Source organism: Mercenaria mercenaria, unplaced genomic scaffold, assembly GCF_021730395.1.
Source record: "Mercenaria mercenaria strain notata unplaced genomic scaffold, MADL_Memer_1 contig_2815, whole genome shotgun sequence".
In the NCBI taxonomy this organism is placed as follows: Eukaryota; Metazoa; Mollusca; class Bivalvia; order Venerida; family Veneridae; genus Mercenaria; species Mercenaria mercenaria.
The window spans coordinates 15,080-29,375 of NW_026460897.1; the positions used below are offsets into that span (position 1 = coordinate 15,080).

The 14,296-nt window shown below is 33.4% G+C and overlaps 1 protein-coding gene across 1 annotated transcript in view; it reads right to left on the bottom strand.

The window, feature by feature from the left end:
* Positions 1 to 1,518: 1,518 nt before the first annotated feature.
* The window catches only part of LOC128552455 (uncharacterized), a 46,566-nt gene continuing 33,788 nt past the window's right edge, over positions 1,519 to 14,296 (bottom strand). Inside the window, exons 12-14 of the mRNA XM_053533495.1 lie at positions 10,850 to 10,982; positions 3,085 to 3,181; positions 1,519 to 1,664 (exon numbers count right to left, since the gene is read on the bottom strand). Coding sequence (XP_053389470.1) covers positions 1,519 to 1,664; positions 3,085 to 3,181; positions 10,850 to 10,982 — 376 coding nt within the window. The remainder of the gene's footprint in view (positions 1,665 to 3,084; positions 3,182 to 10,849; positions 10,983 to 14,296) is intronic.

A 14,296-nucleotide genomic window follows, 5' to 3' on the forward strand; every position in this document is an offset into this window, starting at 1 on the left:
ACTTTGGAAATTTTAGTTTTGTAACATTTTGATAACATACAAACTTATACGGAGATTACATCACTGAAAAGTTCCTTCCACCGCAGAAAAAATAGTTATAAGAAACACTATTCAGTCTGTACTTTCAATTGTATAGAAGAATCATAACATCTTGGTTATAAGTACGAGTAAAATATCTATAATGTTGGTAATAAAATCACTGTTACGTAAATTACACTAATTTAGATGTTAACGTGTACGTGAAAGAAATCTTGTTTTAAAGCAAATTGAATCAATGGTTAAATAAGATTGGTAATAAAGTACAGAATGCGCTTTTTCTTAATCATTGTGTAACACTATTTCATCCTCTTAAATGTTTTTAGGAAACATATTAAATGTCCCGTAAATTATAAAAGCCCTAACAATCAAACGGCATTTATGTAGAAAAAAAAAACATTCAGTATGTACTTTCCGAAAGCCATACTGTTGAATTCTTTAGGGAAGGCATGGGGAAATGGTTTCTCAATGTCTAACATCTATCTGAAGAAAATCTAATTATGAACTGTAATTATGCTTAATAGTTGACAATGCTATTAAGATGTTCTTTCTAATCATTATTTTAATTAACATTTATTCAAAGAAGCAAACCCAAAAATGTCGAAAATTAAGGAAATACCTTATATATTTGTTCTTAAATACTTGTTACAAATATATCAATTATTCAAACTAAATAGCATATGTTCCATAATTCGTATGTCTACATTGGATATATTTTAGCTCACCTGAACTTATATCTAAGTGTAGGCATATAACAGGATGATATCACACCAAAAGCTACCGTCGATACATTGCTATCATATATTATCTTACTCCAGGGTTGTATACCTTTCCAAAAATCACTATGATAATTAATCCCCCGAGATGGTACCAATCAACCCTATGACTCATGTACTAAATGTATTTAGTTAAATTTCAATCACATTCTGCTTTTACAATGTAAGACAATTATTCATCTATAGTCTTAAAACTATGCTGAAAAAAGATTGACTAAATAAGTTTGCAGATAGAATCGTGAAAACACACTTATTCAGGTAGGGCCTAAATTGTCACCTGAAAACTTGTAGTATAGCTGTATTTTACCTGTATTTTAAGAATGATTTTCATGAAGATTTTGTGGGCGAAAAAAGTCGGCCACGAGATGTGTTGTGTCTTTAAAATATGAAATCATTTATACAAAATGAATTATAACATATGATATATTTTTTGTGACCGACCCTAATCCTGTCACCCGGTAGGTGATGATCTAACTCAAATGACCAAAAAGGATCCACTTTATGAATGAACATAACTTACATACTTATATTGGGTATATTTGTATGTTTTTAGAGCTAAGACCCCAAATCTGTGGGTAATAACATAATGAAGTATACTGAACAATTGCAGTCATTATAATATATGTATGATGTATCTTTGTAATAATATTTGGCAAAACATCAACAATCAACAATATTGTTCTGCAAATTAAAAAAAAATCAAAACTCACGTCATCGTCCTGTCTTTTTTTTCATCCTTTATGATTCGAGAGTTCTGAGCGAGATCCCACAATCTGTTTTGTAGAATGAAACCTTTCCGATGTACTATATTGTCAGGGTAATTATCATTAAGATGTACTACAATATTGCTTCCTGAAATATATAGAAAATACCTGCTTTTGTGTTTGATTCATATCCAATTTATGTCTGATTTTACAAGCGGCTTCCAGTTCTACCCTTCCTGTCATTTTTACAAGCATCAAAACCTGGAGGAAAACTTTCAAAGTTTTGATTTTTTGGTCATTTCCCAAAGCAACATCAGGTTTGACAGCGACGTTACATAGATTGAAAACCAATATATTTTTCTTTTAAACATACTTTTATGACTGATTTCGATAATGTATTGTTATAATATTTCCCACAGTCAGTAAATTTTGTTATACATTATAATTATGTATTCGTCATCAGATAAGTGTTGTATTATTTCTAAAATTTAATCAGGATAGAGAAAAGGGTGATTTTGTTCTGATAAATACATTATTATGGAATAATAATACTTCTCATTCGTATACTGATGCACTTAATCAAAATATATCAAACAAAGCTTTACAAATGTTTGGTGGATCGTAAAATAAGAAATAAAAGATATTTTTTAAAAAAATAAGAGAAAATTAAAAAGCCTTTTGTATAATAATGAATGTATGACTGTTCGCCAACTCTGTATATGACATTGAAAAATGATAAGTGGGTGAAAATAAAATGTAGATTTAGTAAATTGCAAGTAGAACGTAAATTTTCTGCATTGTTTCAAAAGCGCTGCAACGGTTTACTGCCGTATGAACAATATGTTTGTGATATTTATAAGAATATCATGCAAAAAATCTTATGTCAGTAAATTTGTACCCTGATGGTCACGTTCAGAGTACTCACTTTTTATTGAGTTTTTACAGAAATTATTTCTTGCCTAATACGTGTGGGTTAGTCCCTTCAAAGGCAAGAATTTTGTTGTATACGATAAAACAAATTCTATTCTTTTATTATAGGTGATTTATATTTCTTATTGTTGAACATGACGCATGAAAATGTGCCACTGATATAAATAAAACACTCATCAATATATATCTAAATTAAAGAAATAGGGGATATTTGTTTGTTTTGAGTGAATTTAGAATATATCTAACTGAGAAGAGAGAAAATTTCAAACATTTTCACGAGCGCGTAGCGAGAATGAAAATGTGAAAATTGTCTCACTTCGAGATGAGATATGTTCTATATTCACGAAAAACAAGCAAATTTTCTTTTTATTTCGTGCTTAATTACGTTGAGATGTGCCTTTTGCAATGAAGTTTAATCTCAGCTCGGGAAAAACGCGTAAACAGACATGATGTCAGACGTGTTGTGACGTTAGAAAAAACTTATACACGATGTGCAAGTAGATCGGCATTTAGGCTACAGTGAGTGATATGCAGCGATTGATATGGATTATATCTCTTAGATAAAACACAGTATTTCATCAGTTAACATAAAATAAAACAGGCTACACATCGGAAGTATATAGAATTTTAAAACATACCAACATAAACTCCCCAATGTTTGTGTCGTTCTCTTTCAAGCTCTATAAGACGGCCCTCTTTGAGATCTTTCAAGACAGATTCGTTGTGCATCCGAATCTAAAATGCGTTAAGCACTAAATAATTTCTATAGATATCGTAAAGCGAAAACTTTTTATCACAACTGAATTGTAACTAAAATATTGCACTTAAGTTACTTTGCACGTTTTAATTAAAGGCGAACGTTCATGTTAACGGAAATTATTTATGCAAAGGAAATATTTAGAAATTTCAAATTTAAACTATACCGAGTGATAAATTTTGTTACTATGTATTCTTACACGCTATATTGTATGATGTCAATGCCTTCGGTGATAAGTTTGAGATATTCTTAATACAAAACACTCATAGCTGAGATAAAATTGAAACATATTCAATGAACAAATAAATTAACTAACAATACTTAATTTTGAAAGTCTTTAGAATATAGCCAAACATCTAAGCCAATTTGCTAGCTTATTGGCTAAATATTTCCCTTCAATATTATTTTTAATGTAATAAAATATGGTCTTTTTGCTTCTCTAAGCGTTTGAATAAGTAACTAATTTAGATCTCGAGTCCCATTCATTTCTGTAGGAATAACAGCTTTTAAGCTTGAATGGTCTTTTCAAATGATATACTCTCATATTCATACTCATCTTACTACATTTATTAAGCTGCTGCAATAAACTTGAAAAGTATATCTTTCTTTCAATAAGTTTATTTTTAAATTATTTTTGTCTTCTTGCCGCCCAAAGCGTTTTAATATCACTGATTTTACCGAGTTTGAAATTTAATTTTGTATTCCATGTTTAAGGTCATTACTTTAACAGATTAAATTAAAAAATGTTAAAGTAAACTGCATGCTAAATAACAATATTTCAATGTTTTTTAAATTCATTTACTAATTTTCATACGTAATTCTATTAAGCAATATGTTCAAATTGAAACATACATTAGCAGTTCACTATTTTCACGTACTTCACTTAAAGTAATGGGCAAATATGAAATCTTATTACATACCTAAAATTATTTTCTATTAGGTTTCAATTGACCGCGATCGTGCAATATTTATAGGTTATTAGCTTTGTATCGGGAAATATGCACGAGTTCTTCAGTGGAAATATTGCCCAAATATTACGGTCTAAACACACACAACAACAACTTTTTAAGTTAAAATCTAAATCATAGATATAAAGTTATAAATTTTGATAATCTATATTACCGTTCAAAATCCAAAGTTACATCATTGCAAAGTAAAATGCATTTATAGTCCACGGATCCATAATATTTATGAATGTGTACTTTGATTTTCAACATCTAATTTTTTAAATCGACATGACACTTTTTTTCAAGGAGACTAGAAATCTACACATATTTTTGCCCTCAAAACATATAATAAAAAAACTAATAAATACATATTTAAAAGTTACGCTGATTAATGGCAATAACTTGCTTCCCGACTCAAAATTTTGAAACAAATATTGTGCATTTCAATTGGCCTAGCGGGGCGGAGTTTCTCGACGGTCCAATGCATTAATGTGCTGAATAATATAATATGTTCGACAACCTGATTTCTTACTTAGTGCACTGACACCATACTAGAAAGAAACTAGAAAGAAAACGCCTTTGTACGTATTATGCCCTACCCCTACGTATGATATATGAAACATGGTCATTCAAGGGAAAATGCACTATACCATTTCAAGCCTACATTTCTCACATAAAAGGCGCAGTGCCAAGGTACCAAGCATATTGAAGAAGCGGTAATTTATTTTACATCGTGCACCAGTCACATTGTCTCAGTATTTCATATTGCAGAGATACTCCACATACTTAACGTTACAGAAAACAGTTTCGTGTACTTTCCTAATGAACATCCGGTCTAGAGGTAGGAACAGAATGCAAAATATTCACAGTTATACAATAAAACTCTATATGATGAATTAAATTCATCCGAGAAATGATTTCATACATTTATACACATCAGTTTTGTTTATTTCATTCACATTGCACGTTTATGCTGCATAAACATATTTTATTAAACACGTGTAGGTATTCGGCGACTGACACAGGGTGTGCCCCCCACTGGCACATTTGTCACAAATAAGGGGCAATAATTCAAATGTTTGCAGTCTTAACGAGGTATAGCCTCAACAAACATTTCATGAAAAGGATTCATTATTCTAGGCCATATACTTTTTGAGCTATGAGCATAAAAAACAAAAATCCACTATTTTGGCTATTTCAAGGGCCATAACTCTGTAATAAGCAATAAGATTCTCAAGAAAAATGCCAAGTATACAAGGTCACATCATGATAAAGACTCAAGCAAGGTTTCATGAATTTACATCAATCACTTTTTGAGCTAGGCACATAATTAGGTGAAAATGTTCATTTTTTACTATTTCAGGGGCCATAACTTTAAAAATAGGGGGTGGAGAAAGCCAAGAAAATAAGAGGTGTACAAGTTTATATCATAATAAAGACTTATGCATGTTTTCAACCATTTATATTAAATACTTTTTGAGGTACGTGCGACACAAGGTGAAAATGTGCATTTTTGACTATTTCAGGGGCCATGTCTCTGAAAATAGGAGGCGGACCCAAATGCAAAATAGGAGTTGCGCAAGGTCATATCATGATTAAGACTCATGCAAGGTTTCATGAAGCTATCTCAAATACTTCTTGAGCTAGACGTGTCACAAGGTGAAAATGTGCATTTTTGACTGTTTCAGGGGCCATAACTCTGAAATTTGGGGGCGGAGCCAGACAAAAAATACGAAGTGCGCAAGTTCATACCATGATAAAGACTCATGCAAGGTTTAATCAATTTATATGAAATACTTTTTGAGCTAGGCTCATCAAAAGGTGAAAATGTTCATTTTTGACTATTTCAGGGGCCATAACTCCATAGGGGACGGACCAAAATGAAAAATAGGAGGTGCGCAAGTTCATATCATGATTACGACCCATGCAAGGTTTCATGAATCTATTTTAAATACTTTTTGAGCTTGGCGTGTCACGAGGTTAAAATGTGCATTTTGACTATATCAGGGGCCATAACTCTGAAAATAGGGGCGTAGCCAGACGAAAAATAGGGGGTGCGCAAGTTCATATCATGCTAAAGACCCATGCAAGGTTTCATCAATTTATATCAAATACTTTTCGAGCTAGGCGCGTCACGAACTTCGGACGGACAGACGCACGGACGGACGGACGGATGCATGGTCAAGACCAAATCTATATACCCCCACCACTCATGGGGGCATAATTACGCAATATTTCTCTAAGATAAGAAATACTGAAAAAATGAACCGGTACACAATGGAAGATAAATTACCACTTGTTCAATATCCAAAGTACACACTTACCGAACTGTAAGTAATAGGCGAGAAATGCGCGATTGAAATGGGTTAGTGAAATTTATCGTTCATGACCGAGGCATTTTCTTTCTGGTATGGTGCCAGTTATTCTGTGGCTATCTACCTTACATTGTAACAAGTGAAGCGTTGAATTATAGCCGTTGGGTACGGAATTTAACAATTATATTGACTTACCTATTATGCTCGTTCTTTGAGATTATCATTATTTGCAAAAGTCAAAGATTCACCAAAATTGACCTTAAAGAAGTAACTGTTATTTAAGGATTTATAATTAAATGTAAACAAACCCGTGAAGTGTTTTACCATCAATATTTTCCACTAAAGAATGCTCTTAAAGCAGGTGGTTTGTTCTAATTAATTGTCTGCTTATAATCCTAAATGTGATGCCCCAATAAGAAGTCATTTTTGAAGTAAAGTAAAAACTTATGAAGTTTTTGTAGGGTGTCAATTGCTATGGATATGAGCGTATCATACAATTAAATAAGATACCAGGAAAAGGTAAGACATATACGGCTAATGTATATTATAATTACACAACACTATATTTTCACGAGCGTATTATATTTCTAAAGTCCTAATATTTCCTAATAATAAGACCTTTTACCTTATAACTTCGAAGACAAAATAGAAACATATAATAATAATATATTCTTTTTTCTGTAATTTGTCTCCTGTGCACCTTCTCAGTAACATTACAAAGTATGTATGACTTTTATGATTTTATTTTACCATTCAAGAGATTTTGTCATTTTCATACTTTGCATGTAAAATAAGAGATTGCAACGTGCTACTTATGCGTAAAGTCAAATAAGAGATTGCAACGTGCTACTTATGCGTAAAGTCATTTGATAAACGGCATTGTGTCTGAAATCATTAGTCCTCCACCTCTGATTCATGTGGGGAAGTTGGCAGTTACTTGCGGAGAACAGGTTTGTACTGGTACAGAATCCAGGAACACTGGTTAGGTTAACTGCCCGCCGTTACATGACTGAAATACTGTTGAAAAACGGCGTTAAACCCAAAACAAACAAACTATGCGTAAAGTCAAATGTTTTTATTTAAGGTATTTGACCCCTAAAAATGGCATTTGCTTTTTTTTGTAAATTTTTTATAAATTATGAAATTTTCTCAAGCTCAAGTAGAGAAAAATTTCAATGTGATGGTCACTATCTAAAACGTTTGCAGAGAATTCATTACAGCATTAATTTTGATAAAAGAAACATCAAACTATTGTTAAACGATTATAAAACACAAAATAAAACTGTAAATATCATTTTTTCTAGGGTGCCTCAAGTAAACAGATTTAATGAGACAGAATTCTAACTCCAACATTGAAATATTAAGGTTGAATCCTATTGGTCTATTTTGAATTTTGCTCACTTTATTCAAAAGTAACCTCGGGGTAGAAGTAAAACCTACCTGCATTTCTTCCACAATATGTAATCTAAAGAATGCAGGCAAAATAAAGAACTTTTACCGTATGTAACTCAGTACTTTTAAAGATGTCTAACTCTACCCCTCCTGATTCAGAGGTAAATTAACTTTGAACAGCAAGAAATCGCTTTTAAAATGAAAATTTTCCACTTTCGTAGAATACATCCATAATAAGTCTTGAAAGAAGTAAAAACTTACTAGAAACCAGGGGACCATGATGGTCCTGAATCGCTCACCTGTCCACACATGACCCAGTTTTGAACTGAGCATGACGCCTTTTTTGTATTATTTGACATAGTGACCTAGTTCTTGAGCTCATGTGACCCAGTTTTGAAGCTGACCTAGATATCATCAAGATAAAAGTTCTGACCAATTTTCATGAAGATCCATGGAAAAATATGGCTTCTAGAGAGGTCAAAAAGTTTTTCTATTATTTGACCTAATGACACAGTTTTTGAAGGCACGTGACCCAGTTTCGAAACTGACCTAGATATCATCAAGGTGAACATTCAGACCAATTTTCATGAAGATCTACTGAAAAATATGGCCTCTAGAGAGGTCAAAATATTTTTCTATTTTTAGACCTACTGACCTAGTTTTTGACTGCAGTGGTCCTAGTTTCGAACTTGCCCTAGACATTATCAAGATAAACATTCACACCAACTTTCATACAGATTCCATGAAAAATATGGCCTCTAGAGAGGTCACAATGTTTTTTTATTATTTGAACTACTGACCTAGTTTTTGATGGCACGTGACCCAGTTTCAAACCTGACCTAGATATCATCAAGATGAACACTTTGAAAAATATGGCCTCTAGAGAGGTCACAAGGTTTTTCTATTTTTGGACCTACTGACCTAGTTTTTGACCGCAGTTGACCCAATTTGAACTTGTTCTAGATATCATCAAGGTAAGCATTGAGACCAACTTTCATACAGATCCCATGAAAAATATGGCCTCTAGAGAGGTCACAAGGTTTTGTTATTGTTTGACCTACTGACCTAGTTTTTGAAGGCACGTAACCCAGTTTCAAACTTGACCTAGATATCATTATGGTGAACATTCTGGCTATTTTCATGAAGATCCATTGAGAAGTATGGCCTCTAGAGGGGTCACAAGGTTTTTCTATTTTTAGACCTACTGACCTAGTTTTGGGACGCACATAACCCAGTTTCAAATCTGAACTAGATATCATCAAGATAAACATTCTGACCATTTTTCATAAAGATTCCATGAAAAATGTAACCTCTAGAGAGGTCATAAGGTAAGCATTGAGACCAACTTTCATACAGATCCCATGAAAAATATGGCCTCTAGAGAGGTCACAAGGTTTTGTTATTGTTTGACCTACTGACCTAGTTTTTGAAGGCACGTAACCCAGTTTCAGAATTGACCTAGATATCATTAAGGTGAACATTCTGACTAATTTTCATGAAGATCCATTGAAAAGTATGGCCTCTAGAGAGGTCACAAGGTTTTTCTATTTTTAGACCTACTGACCAAGTTTTGGACCGCATGTGATCCAATTTCAAATTTGACCTAGATATCATCAAGATAAACATTCTAACCAATTTTCATAAAGATCCCATGAAAAATTAGACCACTAGAGTTTTGGTCCCAGTGGGGCTTGAACCTACGCCCTCCTGAAAATTGCAGTCAAAGTAGGTAGAAATTGAATACTCTTCAAAAAGGAGGTACTCTATTACGGGTCCAATACCTTAAGGTATAAATACTGTTGAATTTCCATTTTCATGTTTTTGTTGTGAAAAGTTTCAATTTCTAGTTATTTTGTGGAATACCTTAATTGTTTTATAGGAATTGTCTTTATTTGATCACCAAGAACATTTTAATGAACAGAAAACTGATAATAAATTATTATAACACCAATTTTCAATATATATCCCCTGTTCATCTGTAAAAGAACTCAATTTTGAGTTGACATTTTGCATTGAAAATACTAGACACTCATGAGAATTTAAAATTATAAACATTCAAAACGAGGAAAAATAGATTTATAATAATGTGATTATCATTTTTCATTCAGGAAAAAACTTTTTTTTCAGGTGATATTTTATTTTTAATTGCTGAACAATACGGATAACATAGCGGGAATAAAAGATTGAAATTGTAATTCATATTTCGTTGCCATAAAACATTACTAAAATATCACCTATCTAACTGAAAATTCACTGAACTTTAAAGGTTTAAGATTTTCTGATTTGCATTTCTCGACACATTCCAAAAGTTATTTCCTTAAAAATTATAAAAACTGCTATCATTAAAATTAAGGGACCACCATAAGATATAGGGCTGAGGTTTTAACCCAAATGTCACACTTTTGCCTCATTGTTTTGAAAACCACTCGTATCATGATTTATAAATAAGCAGTAATATTTTAATCATTCTAATTGGGACCAAAGAAACTTCATATTCTATCTTAAGACTATGAAAGTTAATTGAAGATCGTAATGATATAATGAATTTTATAAGTATAGATAAATGGATAGACTAGCCACTAGACTGATCATGAATTTAGTTCCCCTTTTTGTTTAATTCCATTTCATGGAGACAAATACCAGTCTATTTTAGAGATTTTAACAGAGGATCGATGCTAAATTTTTTATGATATTGGACACAGGATATAGATATATTGTATTCAATCAAAAAATTGAAAAGATAAAACATAGTCTAGGAGTTAGTCTATTAAAAGGAGATAATGTATATTCAAACAGTTAACTTTTCCAGATATGGAGTCAACCTGAGTACATTAAAGCTTGCATTTTAAACTGTTATAGATATTGACAGAATCTAAGCGATCATACAACATAACATGATAGCAGAACAATTTAGTAAAAGCAAAGCTCCCATAGCAGTGCAGACAAGGATGCATAGTCCAATACACTTCCCCTCACAACAAGTTAACAGTACCTGGTCAAGATCTGTCCCATATCTACAAAAAACAGCAAATCTTTCAGAGTTAGCCCATTTGTCATCGATGTCCTTTTCTCCAAGCATGCTAACTGCTCTCTTTTTTGTCTCTTCAGGACCAAACGATTTAAATCTGGAAGACGAAAATGCTAAGACTGAGTTATTTGAGGTGATCGTATTACCACAATTTCTGAAGGGGCATTCTATGACGTAACAAGGCTTTTGGACATTTGTAGAATATCGTAGGTGACTACCTGGGATGGACGAATATCTTTGCTAAGCGAAATCAAAAATATTGAACAGCCTGTGACTTTTTAAGTGGACCAAAGCCCTTATTTTATACATTTTATGGGTATATGACTTACTGCATCAATTTTGATAAACTGATAAACTGCTGAGCACCAGAAGTATCAAATCCAATTAGTCTTAACGGCTTAAAGACTTCTTTTTACATATTTTGCTTGAAGAAAGCAAACGTACGAAAAAAGTTTTTTTTTTACTAATAATGAGATGAGATGAGATGAGCTGGATATAAGTTGTTAACAGTTGAAGCGATGAAGCGCGCCACTGTTGGTTTAATCGGTTCAAGTTATGCAAAAGGCAGAATATTCTTTTAGTAGGATATCATTATCTGTCTTGATACACACAGGAGAATCGCAAAATTCCAAAACAGTGATGGCGGTCGATTATCGGACAATCGGTGTAGGACTAAGACTGTGTTACTCCTAATACCGTCAGTGACGTTATACAGAAAAGCGGAGACAGACGCTGAAACTCGTAGTCTGATAACCTAATACTTCACCGCAGATTCGGATCTATTCTTCAATGATACTAAAGATACGGACCGTGGTATCACGTTCCATTTGTAAATCCTTAATTAGCGTTGTTGCAATCACATTGCAATAATCATGTGTCATGCATATTTATCGACAGGTCAATATACTCCCAAAGAACAACATACTCTCCAGATAACTTTATTTTTTATTTGTTTTATGTAAACAAATAATTTCATTCAGAATTAGTACAATCTAAGAGAGTCACGAGCCAAATTCTATGAAAAGTTTAGGGGAATTTTTTTGCATTGCGAGACATATTGCTACCCACTCGATAAACACAAATAATATATTTACCTACTTAATATTTACAGTTGCTAGAGCCCAATGTTAATTGTGTGTATCGATGTAGGTTTTTTTAAACAAGGTGTTAATATTTTAGGTTGCGGAAAAAGATGGGTGTTGTTTCCAGCTATACATGTAAGATTTATTTTCGCTGCAAGATTGGTATCGCTTTATCAAAAGAACGTTAGAAAGACAGGCCATCTCTTACATACATTAACGTTGAACTTGATTCTATGTTAAAGAGAGTATTCGCACTGGCCACCCTTTTTATTCAAACGGCGGCTCCAATTTGGCATATATATATATACACATGTAAATGGACTGCTTTAGAGTGATAACCATTATTTTCGTCATAAAATTTGGTTACTCTACACTGAGAAGGTTCTCAGGAGGTGCTCTGTGAACTTTTAACTGTGCTTTGTTATAAAACTTGGAAGCTAAGTCATAGAAGGATGCAATGTTCATCAATTCAACATTGTTAAAAATTAGCAGAGGGCAAATTCCTGGGTGTGTGTGGGGTGGGGGGGGGGGGGGGGGGGGGGTTGAGTAAGTAGAGGTCACGTGACCAATCTGTATACGGACGTTTTTTTGGAGTGGATAAAAATTTACACTGAAGATGTTTAAAGTAAACTAAAGGGTTTAAATTTAGTACTTGAGTGTTAAGTAAATAATTTTTTTTGGATGACATGCGACATATTTCACTGATAACAAAAAAGTAAAGATACTGAGAAAACACAAAAAAGCAGCAGTGATAGTACACATAGCGGGTTATTGAACAATCCTAGATATGGCAACTCACCACAGGGCAATCTAGAGAATAGCTCTAACTATACAAGTCTTACAGAGTAATAACAACAGGTCAATTCAGTCTTATTCAATGAAGCGATATCGTTAGAGGACTCTGTGTTCGAAACTTATGCTAGTGTCAGTGTAATACCCCAGTCACACATAGGGCGCGGATAGCTACGTCTAGCTACGAACAGAAACGTAGTAATCCGTATCGATCCGTACCTGAACCGTACCTCAGAGTAGTCATTCGTATTAATCCGTACCAAAACGTGGTCAAAACGTATTCAAAACTTAATCCAAACTTGCAAGTTTCTCCAACTTTTGAACATGCACAAAAGTTTGAGCGAACCGTAGCCATTTGAGCGTGACTTTATGCCAACTTGCCTGAAACTTATTCATCCGTAGTTAAACGTACTTAAACGTAGTTATCCGTGCTGTTACGTACCTCGCCGTAGCGGAACGTAGTTATTCGAGGCTGCTCGTACTTAAGCATAGTTGAACGTAGTTTACAGCAGACCCGTCCGTGCGCTGGGCAAGTTGCAAGGCGCAGTAAAATGTAATTCAACGTAGTACCTCGTACCTATCCGTACTTATTCGCGTCCTGTATTGTTTTGTTTGTTTCCTGTTTCTCACCATTTTTCCCGTACTAAGACGTACTGCTCAGTAGTTATACACCCACAGACTAATCCTATCCGCACCGTACTTCAACGCACGGACATATCCGTATGTGTGACTATAGCTTAAACGTAATGTCAGTAAAATCAACCAAAGAGGCAAAGATCCCTACAATCTGGCCTCTACCTATACTTGAAGATGACCCTTAGGGGATTGGTCGCCAACTGACGAAATAATAGAATATTTACACCGTATTTCAACAAAATTGAACCATGTTGACCTTTGTTTGAATAATTTTGACACCCTGATGATTCGTAAATGTTTTTAGTTATAAGCTCGATAATTTCAGGAATCAGGCAAATCATTAAATGTTTAAACTAACAACCTTCAAATTACAAAAAAAACAACAAAAAAAAAAAAAAACAAGAGGGCCATGATGGCCCCATATCACTCACCTGAGTTGAGGACAAGAAGGTCCTCAGAAAAAATATCTAAGTCCAAAGGACAGGAACAACAAAGGGAAGAAATTAAACCAAAAAGGAAAAAAAATTCTTACAAGGTACAGATATGTCAAAATACACCTAAAAATTGGAGGTACCATCTATGTTGTACCACAGAAAAGTGGTCTCGGTTTTTCCCTATGGCCAATAATAAAAAAGTTAGTAAAAACAAGCTATTTATAGTAACGTAAAAGGGAAGTAATTAAAGAACTATGATTGTAAGTTAACAAAAGAAGGATCTGCCAAATAAATCTGTTGATATAAATGAAATTTCAGATCAGTATCTTCATTAGTTACGGAGATATACCCATTTTAATTTGAAATAAAGAGAGGTAATTTGACATAAAATCAGTCCATAGTTATCTACCCTCATTGGCTCAGTCCAACTAATGACAATAATGAAATTTCAAATAAGTCCTGTAAGT